This window comes from Ostrinia nubilalis, chromosome 15 (assembly GCF_963855985.1).
Source record: "Ostrinia nubilalis chromosome 15, ilOstNubi1.1, whole genome shotgun sequence".
Lineage (NCBI taxonomy): Eukaryota > Metazoa > Arthropoda > Insecta > Lepidoptera > Crambidae > Ostrinia > Ostrinia nubilalis.
The window spans coordinates 11,317,362-11,344,892 of NC_087102.1; the positions used below are offsets into that span (position 1 = coordinate 11,317,362).

The 27,531-nt window shown below is 40.9% G+C and overlaps 2 protein-coding genes across 2 annotated transcripts; one reads left to right on the forward strand and one right to left on the reverse strand.

Moving 5' to 3' along the window:
• LOC135078944 (cilia- and flagella- associated protein 210-like) lies at window positions 1-3,156 on the forward strand. The gene is made up of 9 exons (XM_063973545.1): window positions 1-217; window positions 357-523; window positions 649-846; window positions 916-1,027; window positions 1,370-1,537; window positions 1,613-1,740; window positions 1,826-2,035; window positions 2,556-2,734; window positions 3,059-3,156. The coding sequence occupies exons 1-7, from the start codon at window positions 56-58 to the stop codon at window positions 2,022-2,024; spliced, it is 1,134 nt and encodes a 377-aa protein (XP_063829615.1). The 5' UTR covers window positions 1-55; the 3' UTR covers window positions 2,025-2,035; window positions 2,556-2,734; window positions 3,059-3,156.
• On the reverse strand, window positions 3,148-27,439 carry LOC135078950 (NADH-ubiquinone oxidoreductase 75 kDa subunit, mitochondrial). Its single transcript, XM_063973552.1, has 14 exons — window positions 27,284-27,439; window positions 26,924-27,088; window positions 26,317-26,648; window positions 25,388-25,529; window positions 24,748-24,873; window positions 24,149-24,244; window positions 23,549-23,722; window positions 16,711-16,876; window positions 15,551-15,702; window positions 14,124-14,330; window positions 8,862-9,036; window positions 7,896-8,058; window positions 6,070-6,217; window positions 3,148-4,383 (listed from the first exon to the last, which is right to left on the reverse strand). Exons 2-14 carry the CDS (start codon window positions 27,083-27,085, stop codon window positions 4,237-4,239), a joined length of 2,190 nt encoding a protein of 729 aa, XP_063829622.1. The 5' UTR covers window positions 27,086-27,088; window positions 27,284-27,439; the 3' UTR covers window positions 3,148-4,236.
• Between the last annotated feature and the right edge of the window lie 92 nt (window positions 27,440-27,531).

Genomic DNA, 27,531 nt, shown 5'->3' on the forward strand with positions numbered 1-27,531 from the left:
CTATAGATTTATTTAAACACATGTACAATCCTAGAATCATTAAACAGTGCATAAAATGGGGCGAAAATCATATATTGTGCTTCATAAAAGCGAATGGGACAGGCTGCATCGCAAAAAGGACGACTCAATTAAACTGTCCGAACAACGAGAGGCGTATTTCAAAAAGCTAGTAGATATTTCACAGGCCTGGATTAAAACGTGGCCAGACACAGTACAGGTTAGCCATATGACTATTATTATTAAGTTAAATTATTTTCTAATTAGGTACGTACTTTATGGGGCACATAAACATCTTTCATGTAACCGTGAGGTAAATCTCGTTTGATATCGTCGGCATAAAATGTTTTTTACTTCAGGGACATGTAGAGCAAGTTAAGAAAGACAAGGAAAAGCACCACAAAGAAGAAATAGCATTGGTGAAGGCTTTTCTCCACGAAAAGAAGAAAGAAGGAACTAAAGAAGCTTTAAAAAACGCCAAACAACTTATTTTTGAGGACAGTTGTTATGGAAAGCAGTTGTTAAGGTTTAAAATCTTACAATTTTTTTTCCTACATTTGCCTTTTTCCTTTTACCTACCTATTTTGCTTACGTTTCATTTACAATCGCTTCGTATCCCATAGGTATCTATAAATTCTTACTCATTTTCAGTGCATTTCTTGAGTCAAAAACTTTGGAAGAAAGAGATCGCCAAATTGAGTTACAAAAAGAATTAAAACAGCAAAGCGAAGCTCAAGAAAAAGAATCGCTTTCTAAATTAAAAAATACTTTCGACTTAGGTCATGAAGAAGTTAATAAACAGAAGAAAAGGGTCGAAGAAATAGAGATATCCAAATTAAATAAATCTATGTTAGTGCTTACCACGTCATTTTTGCTTTAGGGTTAATGTAAAGATATTAATAAAATTAAATTTTTCAGTTATGAGATGAAATTGAGTAAAGCAATTGATAAAAAGAAAAAACAGGAAGTGCTTGAACGTGAAAACGTACGACTCATGCAAGAACTGTTGGACCTCGAAGCACGTCAGGAAGTAAGACTTGTGAATATAAAATAAATACGCACAAAAAATAAAAGTAGAACCCAAATTCCTTGACTTACTTGAGTTAGGGTCCTATATTTCCAGATGGGGCAGAGGGCGTCCACAACAGTCTTCCATCGCGTTCGGTCTTGAGCTTCGCGTTTGAACTCTCTCCAAGTCTTGCCGATTTTCTTCGTCTGTTACAGTGCGCTGCCAAGATTGTTTGGGTAGACCACGTTTGCGTTTTCCTTGGGGGTTCCAATTCAGAGCCTGCTTGGGGATGGTCTACCAAAATCCCTGATACAATGTAGATAAAATTTCTTAAGAATATTGTAATAAATTATAATTTTCTAGAAAGAATATGAAAAGCAATTGAGAAAAGATGTTGAGCTATACGAAAAAGAACAAGAAATTGCAAGACAACGCAAGGTAGAAAGAGAAAAGATAGCAGAGGAAGTAGCTAACGCACAGCGCAAAGAACTTGACAAGAGATATTGTAAAATTCGGCAAGTAATGAAAGACGTAAGTAAAATTAAAATCATCAAAAAATTATGAGATGAAATGAATTGTATATTTAAAATTGTAGTTTTACAACAGATGCATCATGACAGAAATAACACAGAACAATACAAACGAAATTACGAAATTGTTAAGAAGATACAAGAAACAGAGCAAGCACGTTATAATGAATTTGTCGAAGCAGGAATAAAGAAATTAGAAGTGAGGTAATGTAAAGTCATACAAGTTCACAAGTGTTTCAAATTTTATTTTTAACAAGTATGTTTACTTATGATGAAACTTCTGAACCAGGACTTCAAAAGATGACCATCAAGCGATTCTGATGAAGAACTTGGAAAAGAACAAACGTCACTTGATATCTGAGCACAATAAAAAGGAAGCGGAAAAGACGGAGCAATCAAGACTTTACACAAAGAAGTTTAATTGCGGACATAGACAGAGTATTCTGCCCAAGTCGAATTATAGCCGCATGAAGAACACGAGTAGGTAGTGCCATAGCAGGTAAGTATCAAAGAGAGATGTGAAGGTGCGATGGTGGAAATCAGTAGCTGGGATCAAAGTGAATTGGTAGTTGTTTGGATCAAAACATTCCCCACGGTAAATGAACTGTATTTACTATGGTGAATGTGCTTAAAGAGGTGACATCTATCTAGGGCCAGAGGATTCAGGCTACAAACGAATGAGCCCCATCTTCTTTCAGCACCGTCTAGTAGCAACTCAACAAAAACTCTATCTCAAAAACCTTACCTACAATCTCCCATACTATGTACTAGTATTAAAAGTTATATTTTTTTTTTGTATTTTGTTCGGAATACATACCTACAGTGAAACAATATAAAAACCATTGCTTAAGAAACTATACACCATTTACATGTTTTGGATTCGCTTACATGAGAGAGTTAAGATCACACCTACATTAAACAGCTGATGAACCGTCGAACCAAGATTTAGCCAATGTGTCCCTAAAGAGATTTGGTTTCGAGTACTACTTATTTACTACATATTACTACTTATTTACCAGACAAGCAGCCCTTAAACTTCTTGGCGCCCGCTAAGAAGCTTCGCGAGCAATACGAAGCGCGCAAGAGAGCGCCTCCTCCGTGGAGCGGGCTGGCGGCCACTCACGCGCAGTTCGCAGAGCAAGCTAGCAAAGTCCTGGAAGACGTACAGTACAAACACTTCGCAAGGAAAGTCGTCGACGTAAGTTGTGCCATATTGCTACAGAGTCCATAAACATGCGTTATTAGCTTGTATAACCTAGTGCATTACGCTATGCTCGCAATATTCCGGGCATAAGAATTCATACGCTAACATGAGATATGATGGGTTCTCCATACAAACTTTTATCCCTCACTTGCATGCCATGCGCATAAAGCAACTATGGAGTTCTTTACTTACTACATCCGTGGTGGTAGGGGTCCTATGACCAGGTATTCATTTACCTAGCTCAGGCACCGGTCTCACACACTTTGTGTGACAAATAAATCATTATATTATTATTATTTAGCGTACATTATATTTCAGGAATACAGAAAGAAGAATGGTTTGGATGCCACTACATTGCCAGTCCCAAATTACTGATATTTTTACCAAATGAGAAAATAAAACAAGTATTTCGACAATCATTATACTACATTTATTTGTATACTACAAACGTTTACTATATACAAAACTTTGTCCTTACAACCAAAATTCCTTTCACTTACGTTCCGGCTGCGTCCCATTTCTACATTATATTATCATGATTTGATTAATTTAATATCGGAAAGTTTGAAACATTACGCTTATATTAAATAACAAAATAAATACTTGATCACAATGTACAGTACAGTCAGATGTCATCCAAAAGACTGTACGAAGTGCATTTCTGTAGTATTTTCTTCGTAAAAATGATTGCAGAAAGGCGTAATAGAATTTTAATAATTACCTAAAAATGCCCACAGTTGTTTGAGTGCCACAAAATACAGTGTTGTGGAATAAATTACGTAAGCATTTTGCGAATAAAATATAAGTATTTGATGGCACTCAAACAAAAGTAACCAGGAATTACTTAAGATAATCTTTTAGAATTTAGAGACACGAATACTGTAACTTTTAGGTAGATTTTTTGCATTACAGTATTATTATATTGAGTTAAATACCTTATTGCTGCTACAGCATTCGTGTACCCAATTCAACATAACATCAAGCACCGTTGCTGGTGACATGCAACCTACGGGGACCATGCCAACTGTTATTGAATCAATTTACTGTCACTGACCGAGATTTGAAGGCATCTAATTTACGCAAGCGGTGATATAATCGCAATGTTCTTTAACAAATTATGAAACCCTTTTGTGACTCTTACTAGTCATAATGCAGAGAATAAGAAAAAGTTTAAAGACTATGCACATCGTCATGCATCTGTGTCATCATTCAAACTGAGAGCAACACTGAAATCTCGTATACCAATGGCGACAACAGTAACAAACAACTGAAAATACCTCGTTTCTCAAACCAGAACAGAAAATATCAATACCCTCTCAACATATCTTAAACTTCACGTGTTTTATTATAAAGTTCAAAATCAATCGAGATTAGTCCATTTCGTTAACGTGCCAACGACTACAATCTGTATTCTTAAAAAATCCACCAGCATTACAGTATTGCGAAATTACGATCCCGGTCATAGATATGAGTAGGCGTGGTCCCCAACTGTCCGCTTAGTATGGCGAGGTCTTCTGCTTGCGTACGGCGGCCACGCATTTGGCCATTGTGGGTGAGGCACGGCTGATGGCGTCCGTCATGAAGAAGTCTTCTAGCTCCTTCAGCTGGACAGTTAGCTTGCCGGACACGGGCTTCTGGAGGCTCTGCGAAAATAAAACATTCTTATATTAAACAGCATATCATTATTAAGCTACATAATTTTGTTGCAAAATCGAACTAATTGTAACTACATAAAATGCATAGGCCTCCCCCAATGATTTCCACATCGCCCGGTTCCTACTACCTTTATGAGGTAGTCGATCCACCTTTTGAATGGACGTCTCACATTTCGTTTTGTGGCACCTGTCAATCACTAAAATATTCTTGCCGATAAATAGTAGACAGTCCAGAACAATAGTAGACACATTATGGTGAAGATCAGTGGCAAAACATTTGTTGGATGTTATTTGACTGGCCTGGCGAACATTGATGTATTCGTATCCGAAATACGTACCTACTTTGGTATATGTAAAAATAATTATGAACTATAGTACGACCGCTTAAATGAGACCTCGCATGCGGAACGTTTAACGTTAACCACTTCACTGTGACGTCATATATCTTGAGAATTATCCAGTGAACTTTTTTGATTTTATCTCATGTCTAACGACTCCGCCCGCTTCTTAAGATATGTGACGTCACAGTGAAGTGGTTAACGTTAAACGTGCCGCATGCGAGGTCTCATTTAAGCGGTCGTACTATAAATCTGTCGCCCCGGCCACTTTTTACCAAATTACGTATTCTTACTGTTCCTAGCATGTACATTCTCGAAATATTTAAATTTGTAAGTCAACACCCTCAAATATTTCAGAGGGCAAAGGATATATACCCAAGGAACACAAGATTCCCTGATAGACTCGCAATAGATTTTTGTCCAAAAACTTCGTTATATAAAAAAAACTGTTACTATTATGTGTATAAAAATCTATAACAAAATTCCAGATAGATTTAAGAAGGGGTCAACCACTGTCATGACACGGAACTTAAAAGACTGGCTTATAGACAATTGTATATATAGTGTAAAGGAATTCCTAGACACAAAATTTGCATGCTGATATTGTTAAGCAGAATAGTAGCACTCTACCTAAATTTAACACCTAAACCATTGTACCTATTCTTTGCAAATAAATACTTTGACTTTGACTTTGACTTAAAATGGCAATGCCAGATTTTGTATGGAAAATGGCGTCTTTTTTTTTTCGCGCGGCCATCGACCAAACTTTGTTTTTTGATTACAAAATAGTGTAATAAACCAAACTTACTATGACATGTATACCTCTAAACTCAGTCTGAACTGAGTTACGAGCGTTAGAAGTTTGATAATTTACATACTAGATTTGCTTTTTGCGCGCAAGTTTTGTAAGAAATTGCAACAAAATATTGCGCTAATTTTTTATTGCGCTGATTCTGCTCCACACTGATGTCTGGAGCCTTTAATGGATGGTATTGTTTGTTCACACATACAATGTCACTATTTTGTTGCAATTTCTTACAAAACTTGCGCGCAAAAAGCAAATCTAGTATGTAAATCATCAAACTTCTAATGCTCGTAACTCAGTTCAGACTGAGTTTAGAGGTATACATGTCATAGTAAGTTTGGTTTATTACACTATTTTGTATCTAAAAAACATGATTTGGTCGATGGCCGCGCGAAAAAAAAAAGACGCCAATTTCCGGCATTGTCTTTTGCCCTAGGCTTCAGCCTACTGAAGCCTAGGGCGGCAAATTTTAGGCTGAGTAGGCTCAGCCTGGTGGTAAATCCGCCACTGTTCGAAAGACGCAGGAGTTACCTGTGCGAGCGCCCGCGCTTGTGCGAAGTAGTTGTTGGGCTGCACGTCGCCGTAGGCCACGAGCGCCGGGCTGACCTGACTCAGGCGCTCGCGCACCTCGTCCAGCGTGTCGTAAGGTAGACCAGCACCAACCACTTCCGATAGAGCTCTGGGGACAAACAAATGTGACAATTGATGTATGATATCAAGAGGTAGGGATCTGAGATCTTGTCTCCAACAGCCGACGGCGCGCATTTTTGTTACAAAACTAGCACTTATTACGGCGCCACAGTTCAGTTCTCGCGAGTTTTTACTAGGTAGCGTGACGCACACGAGCGCCTGCTGTGCGCGGCCCTAGGCGCTGATCACAATTTATAAGACCCATAAGTCTTAAAACCAAGCAGTACAGTTCACTATGATTTGCACATTGAAACAGTTCAACACAGGGCCACGTCTCACAGTCGCGCTGCAGACATTTTTTTTTAATTTTCACTTATGACAACGGCACTTTCACGGCAAACTAAGCCTTATTCCGACTACATACTGGATGATCTTCCAGTCCTCATCCGCCTTGACGGGTGGCGTGACGCACACGAGCGCTTGCTGCGCTTTGATTTATCTTTGATTTTCGACCTTATACCAAGGCAGCACGGTTGTACAAAGCAAACTAGTCCTTATTCCAAGCACATACCGTATAATCTTCCAGTCCTCGCGCGCCTGCTGCGCGCGGCCCTCAGCATTGATCACATTTATCTTTGATTTTCGACCTTATACCAAAGCAGCACCGTTGTACAAAGCAAACTAGCCCTTATTCCAAGCACATACCGTATAATCTTCCAGTCCTCGCGCGCCTTGCCGGGCGGCGTGACGCACACGAGCGCCTGCTGCGCGCGGCCCTCGGCGTTTATTAAAATTTGTCTTTTGAGCCTTTATGACAAGGCAGCACGGTTCATCATTCAAATCATTACGATTAATGACACGTTGCGTACAGCTGACAGCCCTAATGTTTGTTGCAAACTAGCACTTATTAAGGCCTATTCAGACCTAAGCGGTATTCGCTACCGTCTGCGGCAGAGAAAACCCAGTGGGTATGCGGTAATAATACTGTTCAGACCTAAGCGGTATTCGCTACCGTCTACCTAATGTACCTCTACCCACAGCGGCAGCGAATATCGCTCAGGTTTGAATAGGCCTTTACGACGGCACTGTCATAGCAAACTAACCCTTATTCCAAGCACATACCGTATAATCTTCCAGTCCTCGCGCGCTTTGCCTGGCGGTCAGCGTAACGCACACAAGCAAGGCAGCACAGTTCATTACAATGAAAACAGCACACGTCTCGTACAACCGACAGTTCACATTTTTGTTGCAAAATAACACTTATGACAACGGCACTGTCACAGCAAACTAAGCCTTATTCCAAGCACATACCGTATAATCTTCCAGTCCTCGCGCGCCTTGCCGGGCGGCGTGACGCACACGAGCGCCTGCACTGCGGCCCTCGGCATTCATCACATGTTTATCTTTGCTTTTCGACCTTATACCAAGGCAGCACGGTGCCTTATTATTCATCACGATGAAACGACACGTGTCACACAACCGACAGCGCACATCTTTGTTGCACTAAATACAAAGCAAACTAACCCTTATTCCAAGCACGTACCATATAATCTTCCGGTCCTCGCGCGCCTTGCCGGGCGGCGTGACGCACACGAGCGCCTGCTGCGCGCGGCCCTTAGCATTGATCATAATTACCTTTTATTTTCGACCTTACACCAAGGCAGCACGGTACCGTGCCACGGTTGTACTAAGTACAAAGCAAACTAACCCTTATTCCAAGCACATACCGAATAATCTTCCAGTCCTCGCGCGCCTTGCCGGGCGGGGTGACACACACGAGCGCCTGCTGTGCGCGGCCCTCTGCGTTGACGTAGGTGGCGCGCTTCTCGGTGTAGGCCGCGCCCGGCAGCACGATGTCAGCTATTGACGCGCCCGCGTCGCCGTGGTGGCCTGGCGAAGGAACAGGCAAATTGAAAACCGGTCTAATTTGAGCAGGAGTAGGACTTGCACAAAAATATTCATGTGAAATACATGAAGATTTTGAATGAAGAGCTTCTTCGTTTGTATTTTTTATCATATCTGTTATAACTGTACTTATGCCCGTTTTCACCATTAATCCCTAACTTTTAAGTGAGCCCTATGGTAACACATAACAGGAATTTTGTTTTCATAGGGGTCACTTAATAATTAGGGATTGATGGTAAAAACGGGCATTAGTGTCTAGGGAATAGGGACTCTAGGTTCACTAGGGAGTTAGTTCCCTTCCTGACCGCATATCCCGGGCACGGGAGCGGTGCCTTACAACCACTGCCTCCCGCCCGTACAATAACAACACCAAAAAATTTTCATGTGATTCAATTCAAAGTAGTTTTCATCAACAAATAAAAATTCAAATCGAGGAAGACAACGCGTAAACTAAACTTGAATGTCGAAATAAAAAAAAAGTCTATTAAGTGGGTTTTCCGCCGCGAGCAGAGCTAGTCCATGAATGACTCTGTTTACCTCGCAATAAAAAAAATTGTTTAAACCAAAGACTTGAGCGAAATTGAAAGAGGGCAAAAAGAGTAAAACGAGCTCGCTCATCAAATCAATACTGCCGAACTCTTTCTCGGTGGCAGCAATCCTATTTTATGTACAAGACCGCTCTGCTAGGCATCCTAACTTCATTCCTCTTTGGCAGTGGATAATGGACCTTACGATTGAAAAATGTATCCGATGTCTAGTGCCGCCACTTGCGTGATGACGTCACTCACCCTGGTAGATGACGGTGACGTCCTCGGGCAAGGCCTCCCTGGTGACGGCGCCGCTGTCTGCGCCCAGCAAGTACACGACCTTGGGTCCGGCCGCCAGCGCCGCGCCTACGCCTGGTTTGTATCCGATGTCCAAGGCGGCCACTTGAGAAGCCGTGCGTTGGAGGACGTTCAGAACCTACAAACAAAGCAGTATTTATGGTCAAGAGTCTGTAGATAACGTAACGTTTGTGAGAAATACAATTTTGTAATAGCTATTCAACTCCTGAGTTTTGTTCAGCAGCTAAACTTTGCCGTAGGCTAAGAGCATATTATTGTACTTTTTTACTCTTTACCTCGAAGTTTAGATATAGGCCAGGAGCTAGCTTAACATTTTTTATGTTTGTCCTAAATGGTATAGGCCAGGGGCTAGCTCAATATTTTTTTAATCTTTGCCCCGATGTTTTGTCTTTTGATCCCGACCTGGTCTATCCACATACCTTCCAGTCCTTATCCTGCAGCTGGTCCTGCAACCACAGCGCCAGCAGCACGGCGCCGTATGTATGGGCGCAAGTACACTACTGTAACCTTTTTTTCGATCTTGTACCCCCAAGTGTATGATATAGTCCAGGAGCTAACTTAACATTCTTTAATGTTTATAGTCCAGGAGCTAGCTTAAAAATTTTTTGTTCTAAATGGTATAGGCCAGGAGCTAGCTTAACATTTTTTTGTTCTAAATGGTATAGGCCAGGGGCTAGCTCAACATTTTTCAATTTTTTCATTGGTTCAGCTTCAGACCCAGCCTGTCCACGTACCTTCCAGTCCTTATCCTGCAGCTGGTCCTGCAGCCGGAGCGCGAGTTCCTGCGTGTGCGCCAGCAGCGCCGCTCCCTCGTCCCCGGCCAGCTGGTCGGCGCCCAGGATCACCACGGGACGCTTGGCCTGCTCCAGGCGTTAGAGAACCTCATGGTAACCTCGTGCGAAGACGTGCCCCGATGGTTTGTCTATGGATCCAGACCTAGCCTCTCCATGTACCTTCCAGTCCTTATACTGCAGCTTGTCCACAGCCGCAAAGGGCGCAAGTAGTACATTACTGTACATTCTTGTACTCCCAAGTCTATGATTATAGTCCAGGAGCTAACTTAACATATTTTTAATGTTTATAGTAGAGATGAAACGGATATCCGGTAACTATCCGGTAGGCCGGATATCCGGCCTAAATTTACTATCCGGCCGGATACCGGATAGTAACTCACTATCCGGCCGGATACCGGATATTAAAAAACTACGACAATTTCCTATTAATAACATGAAATACATTAAATAATTATTTGAGGTAAATAACAATAAAATGGCTTATAATAATGACGGCTTTTATTGAAAGTCCACAAAGTTACAAAAAGCCATATTAAGGCCTTTCCAAAAACTAATTTCCTTTTCTGGGCTATTTTCTTTATTTACGAATACATAAATGGTAAATATCTGTTAATGTCAAAATATTGCCAAATAAAATTGGCGATCTTTTTTTCACTGATGATGGTCTGATGTGATGACATGATGCAGTTCAGTCACATTACGCAGCAAGTAAAGAAAGAAAGATACATTTATTACAATGGACATCACACAAATACAGCAATTACATAGACATGACAGTGGCACATAATAATAAAAGAAGAAAAATAAAAACAAGAGTAAACTGAGCAGTGCCACCCATTCACCAACAAGATGCCCACTGCAACGGGACCCCACTCAGCATATGCCGCGGCCCACGGTGACGAAGGCCACGGCGCTGGTTTTCAGTGTGCCCCGTGCCGAGTGAGGGTCACGGACCATTGGTAGTACAAACAAGTAAACTAATTTAATTTTCGCTATTCAATCACGATGGCAATCGAAATCGCCCGAATTAATCTGCCCCCTAGACAAGACAAGACGAGTGGCAAAATCTGACATTCTATTCGGACGGATTCGATTTTCGAAAAGTGTCACTAGTCTAGTCTACTAATAGACCCACTGATCGCGTTCGAAGCACCTGTGCGGCGAAAAACTCGACACGTCATGCAACGAGACAATGGGCCAACTATCCGGCCGCCGGATATCCGGCTATCCGGCCTAGCAGCTGGCCGGATATCCGGTATCCGGTATCCGGCCAAACAACTATCCGTTTCATCTCTAGTTTATAGTTCAGGAGCTAACTTAACATTTTTTAATATTTATACTCCAGGAGCTAGCTTTAAATTTTTTAATGTTTGTGCTAAATGATATAGGCCAGGAGCTAGCTCAATATTTTTTTTAATCTTTGCCCCGATGTTTTGTCTATTGATCCCGACCTGGTCTATCTACATACCTTCCAGTCCTTATCCTGCAGCTGGTCCTGCAGCCTCAGCGCGAGCTCCTGCGTGTGCGCCAGCAGCGCGGCTCCCTCGTCCCCAGCCAGCTGGTCGGCGCCCAGGATCACCACGGGACGCTTGGCCTGCTCCAGGCGTTAGAGAACCTCATGGTAACCTCGTGCGAAGACGTGCCCCGATGGTTTGTCTATAGATCCAGACCTAGCCTATCCACGTACCTTCCAGTCCTTATCCTGCAGCTGGTCCTGCAGCCGGAGCGTGAGCTCATGCGTGTGCGCCAGCAGCCCCGCGCCGTGTGTAGGTAAAGGATATAGGTGATATAGTCCAGGAGCTAACTTAATTTTTTTTATGTTTATAGTCCAGGAGCTAGCTTAACATTTTTTTGTTCTAAATGGTATAGGCCAGGGGCTAGCTTAACATTTTTTTGTTCTAAATGGTATAGGCCAGGAGCTAGCTCAATATTTTTTTTAATCTTTGCCCCGATGTTTTGTCTATTGATCCCGATCTGGTCTATCCACATACCTTCCAGTCCTTGTCCTGCAGCTGGTCCTGCAGCCGGAGCGCCAGCTCCTGCGTGTGCGCCAGCAGCGCCGCTCCCTCGTCTCCAGCCAGCTGGTCGGCGCCCAGGATCACCACGGGACGCTTGGCCTGCTCCAGGCGTTAGAGAACCTCATGGTAACCTCGTGCGAAGACGTGCCCCGATGGTTTGTCTATAGATCCAGACCTATCCTCTCCATGTACCTTCCAGTCCTTATACTGCAGCTTGTCCACAGCCGCAAAGGGCTCCCAAGTCTATGATATAGTCCAGGAGCTAACTTAACATGTTTTGGTGTTTATAGTCCAGGAGCTAGCTTAACATTTTTTTGTTCTAAATGGTATAGGCCAGGGGCTAGCTCAACATTTTTAAATTTTTTTCCCTGAACTTTCTATTGGTTCAGTGTCATACCTAGCCGCTCCACGTACCTTCCAGTCCTTGTCCTGCAGCTGGTCCTGCAGCCGGAGCGCCAGCTCCTGCGTGTGGGCCAGCAGCGCCGCTCCCTCGTCCCCGGCCAGCTGGTCGGCGCCCAGGATCACCACGGGACGCTTGGCCTGCTCCAGGCGTTAGAGAACCTCATGGTAACCTCGTGCGAAGACGTGCCCCGATGGTTTGTCTATAGATCCAGACCTATCCTCTCCGTGTACCTTCCAGTTCTTATACTGCAGCTTGTCCACAGCCGCAAAGGGCTCAAGTAGTACATTACTGTACTCCCAAGTCTATGATATAGTCCAGGAGCTAACTTAACATTTTTTTATGTTTATAGTCCAGGAGCTAACTTAACATTTTTTAATGTTTATAGTCCAGGAGCTAGCTTTAAATTTTTAATGTTTGTGGCGTTGTGCTAAATGATATAGGCCAGGAGCTAGCTCAACATTTTTCAATTTTTTTGTGCTTATTCTTTTATGTTTATAGTCCAGGAGCTAGCTTAACATTTTTTTGTTCTAAATGTTATATTCCAGGAGCTAGCTCAACATTTTTTTTTCCCTGAACTTTCTATTGGACCAGTTTCGTACCTAGCCGCTCCACGTACCTTCCAGTCCTTGTCCTGCAGCTGGTCCTGCAGCCGGAGCGCGAGTTCCTGCGTGTGCGCCAGCAGCGCCGCTCCCTCGTCCCCAGCCAGCTGGTCGGCGCCCAGGATCACCACGGCGCTTGGCCTGCTGCAGGCGCTTGAGGACCAAGAGACGTACCCATATGTGTTGTCTACAGGTCTAGACCTAGTGTCTATAATATCCTTATACCTTCCAGTCCTTAAACTGCGGCTAAAGCGCCAGCAGCTCGGCGCCGTGTGTATTGCAACCTTTTTTCGATCTTGTACTCCCAAGTCTATGATATAGTCCAGGAGCTAATTTAACATTTTTAATGTTTATAGTCCAGGAGCTAACTTAACATTTTTTAATATTTATACTCCAGGAGCTAGCTTTAAATTTTTTAATGTTTGTGCTAAATGATATAGGCCAGGAGCTAGCTCAACATTTTTCAATTTTTTTGTGCTTATTCTTTTATGTTTATAGTCCAGGAGCTAGCTTAATTTTTTTTTGTTCTAAATGGTATAGGCCAGGGGCTAGCTCAACATTTTTCAATTTTTTCATTGGTTTAGCTTCAGACCCAGCCTGTCCACATACCTTCCAGTCCTTGTCCTGCAGCTGGTCCTGCAGCCGGAGCGCCAGTTCCTGCGTGTGGGCCAGCAGCGCCGCTCCCTCGTCTCCAGCAAGCTGGTCGGCGCCCAGGATCACCACGGCGCTTGGCCTGCTGCAGGCGCTTGAGGACCAAGAGACGTACCCATATGTGTTGTCTACAGGTCTAGACCTAGTGTCTATCCTTGTACCTTCCAGTCCTTAAACTGCAGCTAAAGCGCCAGCAGCTCGGCGCCGTGTGTATGGGCGCAAATACACTACTGCAACCTTTTTTCGATCTTGTACTCCCAAGTCTATGATATAGTCCAGGAGCTAATTTAACATTTTTAATGTTTATAGTCCAGGAGCTAGCTTAAAACTTTTTTGTTCTAAATGGTATAGGCCAGGGGCTAGCTTAACATTTTTTTTATTTTTTTCCCCGAAGGTTACTATTGGTCCAGCTTTAGACCCAGCCTGTCTACATACCTTCCAGTCCTTATCCTGCAGCCGATGCGCCAGCAGCATGGCGCCGTATGTATGGGCGCAAGTACACTACTGCAACCTTTTTTTCGATCTTGTACCCCCAAGTGTATGATATAGTCCAGGAGCTAACTTAACCTTTTTTTAATGTTTATAGTCCAGGAGCTAGCTTACAACTTTTTTGTTCTAAATGGTATAGGCCAGGGGCTAGCTTAACATTTTTTTTTATCTAAATGGTATAGGCCAGGGGCTAGCTCAACATTTTTAAATTTTTTCATTGGTTCAGCTTCAGACCCAGCCTGTCCACGTACCTTCCAGTCCTTGTCCTGCAGCTGGTCCTGCAGCCGGAGCGCGAGTTCCTGCGTATGCGCCAGCAGCGCCGCTCCCTCGTCTCCAGCCAGCTGGTCGGCGCCCAGGATCACCACGGGACGCTTGGCCTGCTGCAGGCGCTTGAGGACCTCGTGCGAAGACGTGCCGGTGGCTAGCTCCTTGACTATGGACGCTGAGTCGCCGACGTACTGGAATGAAGTAGAAACCATTGAGCGTAACGTTTCCAATCAATGATTTAGGCGGTTATCACACTGCGCCGCGCTCCGCCGCGGAGCGCGGGACGATAGATTTATTCATTGTATGCAAGTACCTCAGTTTGTATAGAAAACACGCGCGGCACAACACACTGACAACGCGTCCGCGCGCGGGTTTTTTTATATGAAATCACGCGCTCCGCGGCGGAGCGCGGCGCAGTGTGATAACCGCCTTAAATATAACATTCATTACACTCGAATTAAGGTTTTCATGTATGTAAAACAAGTCAATATAACGTGTCATAACGTTGTACGGCGTAGTAAAAACGAAATGAAACTCGACGCCAACTATCCGAAATATGCATAACACTCATTATTACGTGGTTATCTTACGTACGTAAGAGCCGAACCCGTGATGATACATTCCAAAGTAGTATTCGTATGGTTGTGCACGCACTAGATACGATATCCGTTAATCGATTTCTGTAGTAGTTTTCTAGATCTGTATTTTAACAGATCGGACGTAGCACAGAGCTTACATGATGCTAATAAAACTTAAATTATTTTTTTCGTAGAGAAATACATTATATTGCATACCCACTAGTTCAGGCGGATCAGTGCGTTAAGTGAGGCTCAATCGCGAGTATCAATTTTTATTACACAAATCACTAATATTGTTAAAAAGTATTACCAGGCCTGTTCATCTCCGCGAGTTTACATCGAAAACAAAACACGCACGATGGCCCACCTACAGGATACTATTCGACAAGGCCTCACATACGAGCGAACATTGACTCAAACACGCGTATTCTTGTGTATGATGAAAGAAAATAAAGAAAATGGTGTACTAAATACTGTGCAGTATTTAACTGCCTAAATAATAATAATAACACAGAATGTACTTTTTTATGTTGCCTCAAGACACTGAGAGGTAAATAAGTAGTTAATATTATTCATGATGATTCATGCTAAATCATGTATTTCCTCCGCCATTTTCCGCAGTTAGGCACCTCACGTCACATCATTTTACCGAAGTCAGCCCTATAGCTTCGGCGCAGTGCCGATCACTGACGTTTGTCAACAAAATGGTGCTTGACTCTTGAGACAGGCTAAATTACACCATATTGTTAATGACATTGAGCATACATTTTTTTAAATACCTTCGCGAAGTAAAACTTCTGTACGTAGTACTTATTATTATTCTGTGGTATTACCGTGTAGTCGTAGGTGAGGTCGACTTGCGGGCCAATGAGCGCCACATCGGCCTCCTTGTGGATGAAGGCCTTGCGGATACGCGCGTTGAGCAGCGGAGCCTCGAAGCGCACGTTCGTGCCGATCAGGAGCACGTAGTCCGCGTCCTCAACGTCTGGGCGAAAAAAAATAAAATAAATGGTAAAAAAATATTAAAATACATACATATTCTCTGGAAAAATGAAAAAATACTTTTGTAATCACAATGATAATTAAAATTATGTTTTTATTTTAAGTAAAAAAAATGTATCAGGAGTATGTAATCTTTGTCCTAGCTTAGGCAAAAAATAAGAAAAATATTACATCGTTATTCTCTGACAGAATGTTTTTTTAACACTAAAATGAATAAAATTAAGTTTTATTAAGAGTCAAGATCCAGCGCCTTGAATTGCACGAGTGTGCCGATCAGAAGAACATAATTTGCGTCCTCCTCCAAAAAATTAAGAAAATATCTGAATATGTTTTTATAACTCCATAATATTCTACGAAGCAATAAAGTATTAAGTATAAATTGATGCTTCGGGAGCCAGCATAATTGTTACCTCCAACAAAACGCTGTCTCATTTATAACAAAAAAAACTCACTAGCAATCTTAGTATTCAGCAGGTAGGAGGAACGGAGGTCAGTTCCGGCGCCCTGCATGGGGAAGTAATGTTCGGTGCAGGCCTGCTCCGAGCCCAGCCGGTTCACTAGGTCTTTGAGCGCCACCAGCGACGAACGAGCTACGAGTGTTATTGAGCGCCGCCAGACGCTATAACATTGTCGATACGGGCGGACCGAGCCACTAGAAACGCCCGCGTCCTTAAGGCGCTTTCAATTTAGACGTTTCGTGTCGGACGTTTATCCTGCGTGTTTACAAGATCATTAATTATTTGTAATTGTCATACAATTTACCGCGTGCGGTCCTGCAAACGCACGACAAACGTCCGAGACGAAACGTCTAAATTGAAAGAGCCCATAAGGGCGTATAAACGCACCTGTGTCCGCGTTCGCCACATTCCGACGCGCGCCGCGCGAGGGGACTGTGAAGGCTACTGGTGTCTACATACATTTTGATTTTCACGCGCACTGCCACTATTTTTCACTAGCTACTCAAAAAGATGACTATAAAACACAAACTCACTGGCAATCTTAGTGTTCAGCAGATACGACGAGCGCAGATCAGTGCCGGCGCCCTGCATGGGGAAGTAATGTTCGGTGCAGGCCTGCTCCGAGCCCAGGCGGTTCACCAGGTCCTTCAAGGCTACCAGGGATTCCGCGTCTGCCATGCCGCCCCCTACTGCTAGCAGCTGGGGAAGAAACAAATTGGTTGAATGATGAGAAAAGGAAATCGTATCCGTATGGCGATTATCACACTGCGCCGCGCTCCGCCGCGGTCCGCGTGATTTCATATAAAAAATCCCTCGCGCAGACGCGTTGTCAGTGTGTTGTGCCGCGCGTGTTTTCTATACAAACTGAGATACTTGCATACAATGATTAAATCTGAGGTCCCGCGTACCGCGGCGGAGCGCGGCGCAGTGTGATAATCGCCTATCGGTTGATTGTAGTACAGGATGGTTGTCGTGGAACTTTCAATTCGTGAGTTTGTTTCAACCAAAGGACGACAGCTGGACAAAAACATCCAGGGAGCTTTTAAAAAATAACTTGGTTGCTCGGTACTTCTTAGTAGCTACAACTGTCTATTGTGTGAGTGGCACTGAGCCACATCCCACTCCTGCTTCTGTCATACCCCTAACTTGAATACTGCAGCGTTTTATTCTATGACTTGCTACCGCATCGCACTCCTGCCTGTTATCCACGACAATCCACCCACTGCTTGCCTAAAAAGGTATGAAGCTAGACCTCCAAAACGGCATCCTTTAGTTTTAGTTAATTGATTCGGTAGACCAGATTGCCACTGCTGTTCATTAGTATAGGCGTAATACTCCTGCCGCGTGACTGTTACCGTGCATTCCTCTTTATGCATAACAAGGCAGTTATTTGACCACAATCGCACCTGATGTTAAGTGGGATTCAGTCTAGGATGGTGCATATCTGCCCTGTAAGTGCCTATTCACTCTCGCCTTGAAAATGCCCGGATTATAGTCTTCGGGAAAGAGCAGTAGGCAGCGAATTCCAGTCCCTAGCTGTTCGCATTATAAAAGAGTCATCGAAACGCTTAGTGCGAGCTGGTGAATGTCAACAATATAGGGATGGTACGCTAACCTGCGACTGGTTCCCCGATGATGGAAGGGGGCTGATGGAATAGACATGTTGACACCACCAGTCAATGAGGGCTATCGTTTTTTTACCTACTTTTTTTTTTTTTTTTTTTTTTTTTTTTTTTTCCTGTGGCAACACTACCGCTAACAGCTGATTTGAACTTGTCCCAATTTATTTACTGATTTTTATTTAATTTAATATCATAAAAGGTCTCTAAACTCATCACTGATACTGTTTTATGTAATTATAAGTGAAATAACGTTTAAATCTGTGTATTGCATTGTGTTTATGGTGCAAATTGTGCAAATACTTAGGACCGATTTGACAGTGCAATTACGAAAATATTACGTTGGATTTTGTTAACATTGTTCTATCTTTCGAAACAGGTACCTATTTGTTTTATATTTACAACAGTAGTGCATATTTTAGAAACGAAATACTATTATTGTGACCTTATACTGTCACCCGCGTAAGAGGTTATATTTACCTACATTTTTGTTAACCTCCAATTATTGATCAATTGATCCTTTGGCATTTACATTTTAATACTTTTTTATTTACCAAAAGAAACAATGCTTACACGTAAAGCCTTCGCTCGCCGGGAGGAGTCCCAACTCCAACTGGCTTTGAGAGATTTGAAGGCAGCCAAAGACTTGATTGAGCAATTAAATAGGGAAAGAGAGGACAATGAGAGGGAGCTGATGGATGTGTGGGATAAAAACAAGCATTTAAAGAAAGAGATGGCTGAGCTGCACACCAACTATGAGACAATTGTAGAGGAACGGAATAGGCTACAATTAATCATTGACGGGTTTGGTGAGTGCAATGAAGAGTACGTACACAACCTCAGACGTATGACCATCATGAAACAAGACCTTTATGATGCTCACAGCCATATCGAATTAATGGAAGCTGAAAGAGAAGCCTGCACAGCCACCAAAACCCAAATCATGTTTGACGAGTTAGTCGGTAGTGCGCCCAGCCTGACCCAAACTGCATCTGACAAACAATTAATTACCATAGACCTAACTTGTGATAATACTTTAAACAATACTCCTGTATGTGGTAAGATTGTCAGATGCAGTAAAAATAAATTTAAAAAGTATGTAAAAATTAGTAATTATATTAAAAAAACAAATAAGTTGATTAAAAAACAAAAATGCTTATACAACAAAGTAAACTATATAAATGAGAGACAGCGTCTAAAGAATGAGCTTGACATATGTTCCACAATGTTAGAGAATAGTGTACTGAAATATGAACATGATGTCGAAAACCTAGAATATAAATTATGTAATCTTAAGAAATCTTTGAACACAATGTCTGAACGGTATCAATGTACAAAAAAAGAGTGTGATGAACATTTCCAGGCTTTGAAAAAATTTATATCAAATTGCAACTGTCAAAATTCTATCCTATTGGATGAATCTTGTACAGATAGTTTTCAGTCTGGTTGTGAGTCACCACCTACTCTAAACACCCTAAACAAAGACTACTGTCCTAGGATATCACACACATTTACCAGCGGCTCCCCAACTAAAAATATTGAAAAAACCAACATAGTAATGTTCAGTGATGAGTTAGGCAAAAATATGGGCCAACTGATTAATAGTTATTTGGGACAAAGTGTGATCAACCATTGTTTACCGGGTGCTTCCTATTTACAAATTATGAGAAAAATAACAAATTATTTGTTCTCAATAAATACCACATTAGTAATTTTAATAGGAAATAGGGGCAATGTAGGCAAAAAAGACCTACTAAATATTTTTGATAGCTTATGTTTACTTAATGTAGATAAAATAATTTTGTTCACATTCCCCTACAGTAGAAGCTTGCCACAGGAGGAAAATAATTTAAGATATAAATTGAATTTGACATTGAATACACTGACATATAATCAATGCAAATTCCATGTAATTGACATTAACAATTATTTAAAAAATAAATGTTTATTGACAATAGATAAATATAATTATCTGAATAAATATTGTAAAAGACGAATAGCGAATTCGCTATCATATTTTATTAAATATTTAGCCATTAATTTGGCTAGCCAAACTGCTTTTATTGAGCAGACCATGGATGTTCGACCCTTGGAATCTGTTCCAAATCATAATTTAAATTACATCGTAAGACAATAGAGGATAACTCTGGCATACAAAATTCGGGTACAAAGAAATTTAACGGTTTTAATTTAGTGCATCAGAATGTACAAGGCTTCTCCGGCAAAGACTTGGAAATTGAGTTATTTATCCAAGAATTGAATATTCATGTCTTATGTTTAACGGAACATTGGCTCAGGCAATATGAACTAATGCTGAGCATTAATAATTATAAGCTTATTAGTTCATTCACTAGAGAGTTAGCTATTCGTGGAGGGTCACTAATATTAATCAATGATAAATTAAAATGTAAAGAGCGTAAAGATATTGTATCTCTCTCTGTTGAGCGAACTATTGAGCTGTCATGTGCAGAACTGGACGACTATGTTATTGTATGTGTATATAGACCCCCATCTAGTAACTATGAATTATTTGAAACCACAATGGAAGAGGTACTTAGAAGAGTGTGTAATAGTTCAAAGAAAGTAGTTGTATGTGGAGACTTTAATATCAATATAATAGAAGATTCCTCTCTTTCAATACGGTTTTTAAATTTATTCAAATCTTTTAACTTGTTAAATCTTTTCTCTGAACCAACTAGGGTGACTCCAACATCAGCTACTTGCTTAGACAATATATTCTGTAACTGCTTAGTGCTAGAGATATCAATAATAAATTTTGTTAATTCTGATCATTGCGGTCAAATAGCGTCATTTGAACACCATTTTGTGCCATCGAGCAAGGAAATAGAATATAGACCAGTCACTGCATCCCAGAAAGACAAATTTAAATCTCAAATATCTAATAAGGTCCCACTTTTGCATTACTTTAACTGTAGTATAAATATTTTATATGAGCAATTATTTGAATTAATTAAAAATGAGTTCAATAAAATTTTTCCTAAGAAAACAATTATTATTAAAAACAATAAAACTAAATTCAGTGACTGGGCTACAGTAGGTATTTATATTAGTAGGAAAAAAATGTTTGAATTATATGGTAGAAAAGCCTATAGTAGCGACCCGGACTTTATAGAATATGTAAAAAAATACTCAAAAGTTTTTAAACAAGTTTGTACTATGGCAAAATCTATTTACATACGTGACAAAATTAAAAACTCTGGCAACAAAATTAAAGCTACTTGGAATTGTATTAATAAAGAAACTTCTAGAATTATATCTCGGGATGACACATTCGCATTAAAAATTGATAATAAGTATATTAAATGCAATGATAAGGTAGCAAACGCATTCGAAGGTTACTTCTCAAATGTACCAATCATAACAACAAGCAATCTTAATTCATGTTCATATCAGGCAATGTCTCTTCTCGAGGGTTGTGTTGATGTTTGCAATAGCCCATTAAAATTTAGACAAATAGACCCCATAGTTATTATAAAAACTTTCAAAGAACTAAATATAAAAAAGACAGAGGATATATGGGGCATATCAACAGACATAATAAAACCCATCATTCCTCTTATAGCTCCCCATTTAGCTCATATCTTTAATGAATGTATTAACGAAGGTCAGTTCCCTACCCTGATGAAACATAGTAAAATCATACCATTATTTAAAGCAGGAGACAAAAGTGACCCATCCAACTTTAGACCTATATCGATACTACCTGCGCTCAGTAAAATATTTGAAAAAATTATTTTCAATCAACTACTGTCTCATTTTAACTTAAATAAACTGTTTCATGAAAAACAATATGGGTTCACAAAAGGGAAAAGTACGACCGATGCAGGGGTTGCTCTTATCAAACACATTTTCGATGCTTGGCAGGAGAAAAAAGATGCTATTGGTGTATTTTGTGACTTATCGAAGGCGTTTGACTGTGTTGATCATCAAACTCTGTTATTTAAGCTAGAACATTATGGCGTATCAGGCAAGGCCTTAAGCCTATTACACTCTTACCTCTCAGACAGATTACAAAAAGTAAATATTCACGGAACTAACTCTTCGGGCGCCCCCCTAAAAATGGGAGTGCCCCAAGGCTCAATACTGGGACCATTGCTCTTTCTGATTTATATAAATGATCTACCTTTTTATTCAAAGGACCTTTGTGAGATAGTATTATTTGCTGATGACACTTCTTTAATTTTTAAAACTGACAGGCGTCAGGAAATATTTGACGACGTGAATAATGCTCTTTCCAAAGTATTAGACTGGTTTACAACTAATAATTTGCTATTAAACGCAAAAAAAACCAAATGTTTAAAATTCACTATGCCTAATGTCAAACAAGTTAATACTAATATTACAGTAAATAATGAACGCATTGAACTGATAAACTCTACTGTCTTTCTAGGTATTACCCTAGACTGTAAATTACAATGGGGCCCCCATATTGCTGCCTTGGCGGGAAGACTTAGTTCAGCTGCCTTTGCGGTGAGAAAGATCAGAAACTTGACTGATGTTGAAACAGCAAGGCTTGTATATTTTAGTTATTTTCATAGTATTATGTCTTATGGTCTTTTACTGTGGGGCTCAGCAGCAGACATAGAATCAATTTTCATTTTACAGAAAAGAGCTGTTCGGGCAATATACGGTCTTAAACCACGTGACTCGCTTAGAGAAGTTTTTAAAGAAATCAATATATTGACTGTGGCTTCGCAATACATATTTGATAACATTATGTATGTCCGTAAACATATACATTTATTTACTAAGAAAAGTGACGTCCACTCATTTAACACGAGACATAAGAATAAACTTGCTGTTCCATCATTTAGGTTGCATAAGATAGGTAATTCATTCTTGGGGAAATGTATTACCATATTTAACAAAATACCACACAACCTTGTCGAATTGCCAATAAACAAATTTAAGATACATATAAAAAATACCCTTATGTCCAAAGGGTACTACAAGGTTCGAGACTATATTGATGACAAGGATGCGTGGTCAGTTCAGTCTGCACATATTTGATGTACTTAAATTTGACTTATTCTTACCGTTAGATAATTCCTGGCAATAAGTGGTGACTGAGTTTGTTCCGGCGTTTCTTCTCAGCACTTGCCATATGTTTGTCTCGAAGCGCTGGTAGGGCCCAAAAGATAAGGAGACATGTAAAGTGCCCCATAAGGGCTACCTTTTTCTTTTTTTATTATTTTCTATTGACGTTCATAAGTGCCACTTGTGGTCTAAACTGAATAAATATTTTTGATTTTTGATTTTTTTGATTTTTTAACAGTTGGCACCCCTGGCGATTGACAGGACCTTACTCTACAGTGGCGCCATCTTGATGAGTGCAAATGCGATAGTCCTCCTACCACTTTCGCGCTCACCAGCCGGCGCCACTGTCTTCGCTACTAGCAAGTGACAGGACCTTACTCTACAGTGGCGCCAACTGGGGAGCGCTAAAACGATAGCCCTCATTGACGTACTTTTTAAAACTGTCAAAACGAAACTCTCCCATAGATTTTGTATGGCACTACAAGCAAGTGACGTCACTATTTTGTCAACTCAATCAAACTACTTTTTTCAATTACAATGCGAACAAAAATCGTAATTTACAGGTAATTTTAAATTAATTAAGTTTTTAAGACCAGAATGAAGGGTCTTTTTAAAACAGTTGTGGTTTCGAATTATTGGGGTATGGTGTCAAACTGTCTATTAGTTTGCTCTGATTATACTCGGCTGCTCTCACCTTGTCGGGCGGGCAGTCGCGTAGGGCCCTCGCGGCGGCCACGACGGCGTCTTCCCACTCGGCCGGCACGAGGTTCCCGCGGCTGTCTTTCAGCATGGGCGTGACCAGTCTCTGTCGCTTGAGCCCGTCGCACGCAAAGCGCGACTTGTCTGAGAGCCACTCCTCGTTGATCTCCTGCACAAAAAAAAACAGTTTATATAAGCAACTGTTAGGCGGTTATCACACTGCGCCGCGCTCCGCCGCGGAGCGCGTGATTTTCATATAAAAAATCACGCGCGCGGACGCGTTGTCAGTGTGAAGTGCCGCGCGTGTTTTCTATACAAACTGAGGTACTTGCATACAATGATTAAATCTGTCGCCCCGCGCTCCGCGGCGGAGCGCGGCGCAGTGTGATGATAACCGCCTTACTTGTATTTTTTCTTGGCCAAATTGCGATTTTTGTAAACCTAGTACCATCTCTTGACTGGGATAGAAACATAAATTAACTATCTCAAGATTAATATGAAAAAAAACTAATAAAAATATCATTTATTGTTGTAAATTAAATGCTAAGGCAGTTCAAAAAAGTATTGTGGAGGGATTTAGCGAGCGATTACAAACCTCATTAGTCCTAGGAAGAATACGCAACACTTCATTGGTGCGCGTGGCGACGACGATATTGCTACCCAGAGGGTCTAAAACGTCGACGGAGTCAATCTGCAAAAACAAATCCATCATAAAACAACTAATTGATTGCAAGAATACAAGTAAAATTACTATCGAAAATGTTCAAAAATGGTAGGTAGCTAGGTAGTCCTATAAATATTATTTGACCAATAAATTGATCCTGTCTGCCAGTGACCAAGGCTGCAGCATAGCAGCCAAAACTTCAAAAGGTGAGTACATAATGTAACTCAAGTCATAAATGTCACTTTAAGACCCGTGTCCTTCTATTTTAGTTGAAATTGATCCTGATTATATTTTTTTTATCCACAACGAGCAAGCTCTTGGCCTGTATGTCACCTGATGGTAAGTGATGATCAGGCCGAAAGTGGAAGCGAGCTTCACCCGGAATCCTCAACCACAGAGGAACTGGCTATCTTACCTCTAACTGCTGGAACACAACAATGCTGTTGACATTGTTGTTATGGTACATTGTGTACATGGTAAAGCTAACTATGGTAGAACTAATTCTGAAATAACTTATTGACAACACTTACCCTCCTGGTCTCCCAGGGTCGTGCAGCAAAGCTGTAGGGTTTCGAGGTCAGGGCTCCCACAGGGCACAGGTCAATGATGTTGCCAGACAACTCTGAGAGGAACATTTTCTCCACATATGTTCCAACCTAGAAATGAACAATTAGTTAGATATAATTAAGACATCTTGCCTAATCTTGTGCAAATCTAAAGCCATGATGAATTTTGATTCATTTAAAATTGGAAAATATTATTATATCTCTACAAGACAACCCATTTAAAACATACCTAAATTCCAATTTGTTGATGAGTATGTTTTTGTTTATATTATTCAAATATAAACAGCTATTAATGAAAAGCTTGAAGAAATCTCTGTATAAGTACTACACAATGAAATTAAATCTTATAATAGGCATTAAGGATTTTTTTGACAAGTATACATTAACGTGACTTTGCTGGAATTCATTGGGGAAGTCAGTTTGTGGGCCCTAATAATATCCCAGACCTGTAGACCTATGATGCGCGCCGCGATAAGCGGTTATCACGCCATTTTATCGATTTTGCCCATACATTTTGACGTCGATAAAAGTTATCACGGCGCGCATCTTAGGCCTACTGGCCATAAACAAAAAAGAAGATTAAGGAACTTCAAAGATTTGTAACCTGCATGTCAGTGCCTCTGCCAGTGGTGCCGAAATCGTCAACGCCAGCCACTTCCGACGCGAACCGGATGCAGCGCGTGCAGTGGATGCACCGTGTCATGATCGTTTTGATGAGCGGGCCCACGTCTTTGTCTTCTACTGCCCTGATTTATAAAAAAAAAATATGTGTCGTCATCATCATCATCATTTCAGCCATAGGACGTCCAGTGCTGAACATAGGCCACGTTGATCGATTGGTAGCGGCCTGCGTCCAGCGCAAGGTTCTGGAATGGAGGCCGCGTACCGCGTACAGCGTATACGAGATGCTTACACTCACAGGCTTTTTGCTCCTAAACGATGTCGAACTAACGCTGGCAAAAGAGCTCCTTTATGGCGGTTAATGGATGCATACAACAAATATTTTACTGATATCGATTTATTTGTAGTGTCTCCCGCAAAGTTCAGAAAGTGCATCCTTGATGTATTAACTAATGTACCTTAATTGTATTTGTTTTTTCTCTTCTTTGCATTAAGTTAAAGCACATATAACACTGTTTGTTTGCTTGGTTAGCTTGTACCAAAATAAGTTTGTAATATTACTATGAGGATAATAGTGCTGGTTGCGTAATAGTATAAGTTTATTTAATGTTCAGCAGTTGTATTTGCAATAATGCGCAATTGTTTGTTATCCCAAATAAAATAAAATAAAATAAATAAAATAAAAGTACCGGAAAACGCAGCGTGGGACGTACACCTACAAGGTGGACCGACGACATCGTAAAGGTAGCAGGAAAATATGTGTAATAGAGGATAAATATCACCAAATAGATTGAGCTCAAGAGGCACAACAATTTCTGTAACTGTTGATTCTAGTAGCCCAAACTTTTCTAATAAGAAATTACTGGTATGGCTTTTTCAAAAATTACAAAATATTTAGAAACACTCACTAACCTTTTACCAGAGAAATGTATGTCAGTGAAACGGCTCCTATCTGATCCAAAAGCCATAGACTGATCCTGCAGATCACATTCTCCACCCTGGTCGCAAATGGGACAATCCAGTGGATGGTTCACAAGAAGGAACTCCATTACACCCTCTCTTGCCTTCCTGGTCAGGTCTGAGTTGGTTTTGACCCTCATGCCTTTCATGACGGGCATGGCACAGGCTGCGACGGGCTTGGGTGACTTCTCAACCTCGACCAGACACATTCGGCAGTTGCCAGCAACTGCCAAACGTTCATGGTAACAGAATCTTGGGATTTCTACTCCGACCTGAGCAGCTGCCTGAAATAATACATTTTACTGTTATTGAAATAACATTTATTACAATTTGAAAGTTATTTCCTATATGTATTTTAATGGCTACACCTCAAGTGCACCTATAAGTGCCTATAACTCAATAAATATTTGTTTGTAAGCAAAAACAAATATTCTTTTCATCTTTGCAGCAACTACAACAACCTATTCAGCATAATAGAACTTAGGAGTTTTGGTATTATGTGAGCTGCTAGTTTATTTATAAACATAATCTACGTTGTAAACCACATAGAAAACATTACCTGCAAAACAGTGGTTCCTGGTAGGACATGTACAGGTTGGTCATCAATGAAGACTTCTACTTTCTCAGGCTGCGCTGGCACCGAGTACTGGCGGGCCGCCAGCGGGGCCGCGCGCGCCGACGAGCTCAGCGCAAGCGCCCGAGACAGCGGCTGGCGTAGCATTTTCTGCAGCAAACATGCACCAATTATAAAGTACGCATTACCACAAAACTAATACTTTTAATCCACTTTGGCTATATTTCACTAACTAAACAGTTGTTAGGGATCTATTATCACACAATACTATCAATTACAAGTCACTAATACCGACGAAATATGGACAAATACTGTGTTGTTGTTACATAAGTATTGGCAGCTAACCTATGTAAATATTTATACTTTCAAGCCTAAGCTGTTTCTGTATTATCTAGATTATAATTTTGTGGATAATTTTAGTAGTTTTTAAATAATCTACGTCGTATTTATTGAAAATTTCGTACCAATAATTTTGTCTAAAAATTTCAGAAATGGGTGACAGATACAAGAACTGTCAAACAAATGTCAATGTGGGATGTAGTCCAACAAAAACTTTTGCAAAATACCGGTTTTCTCTATGGTTTGTATTAATC

Bases quoted from the DNA above. Each gene is read 5' to 3' on its own strand.
- LOC135078944 (XM_063973545.1), top strand. From the start codon at position 56: ATGGGGCGAAAATCATATATTGTGCTTCATAAAAGCGAATGGGACAGG. The intron at 218-356 runs GTTAGCCATATG...TTTTTACTTCAG, and splicing joins CGTGGCCAGACACAGTACAG to GGACATGTAGAGCAAGTTAA. The intron at 847-915 runs GTTAGTGCTTAC...TAAATTTTTCAG, and splicing joins TCCAAATTAAATAAATCTAT to TTATGAGATGAAATTGAGTA.
- LOC135078950 (XM_063973552.1), bottom strand. From the start codon at position 27,085: ATGCTACGCCAGCCGCTGTCTCGGGCGCTTGCGCTGAGCTCGTCGGCG. The intron at 24,874-25,387 runs GTTACAAATCTT...GTTCATTTCTAG, and splicing joins GCAGAGGCACTGACATGCAG to GTTGGAACATATGTGGAGAA. The intron at 4,384-6,069 runs GTAACTCCTGCG...TTATTTTCGCAG, and splicing joins AAGCGCGGGCGCTCGCACAG to AGCCTCCAGAAGCCCGTGTC.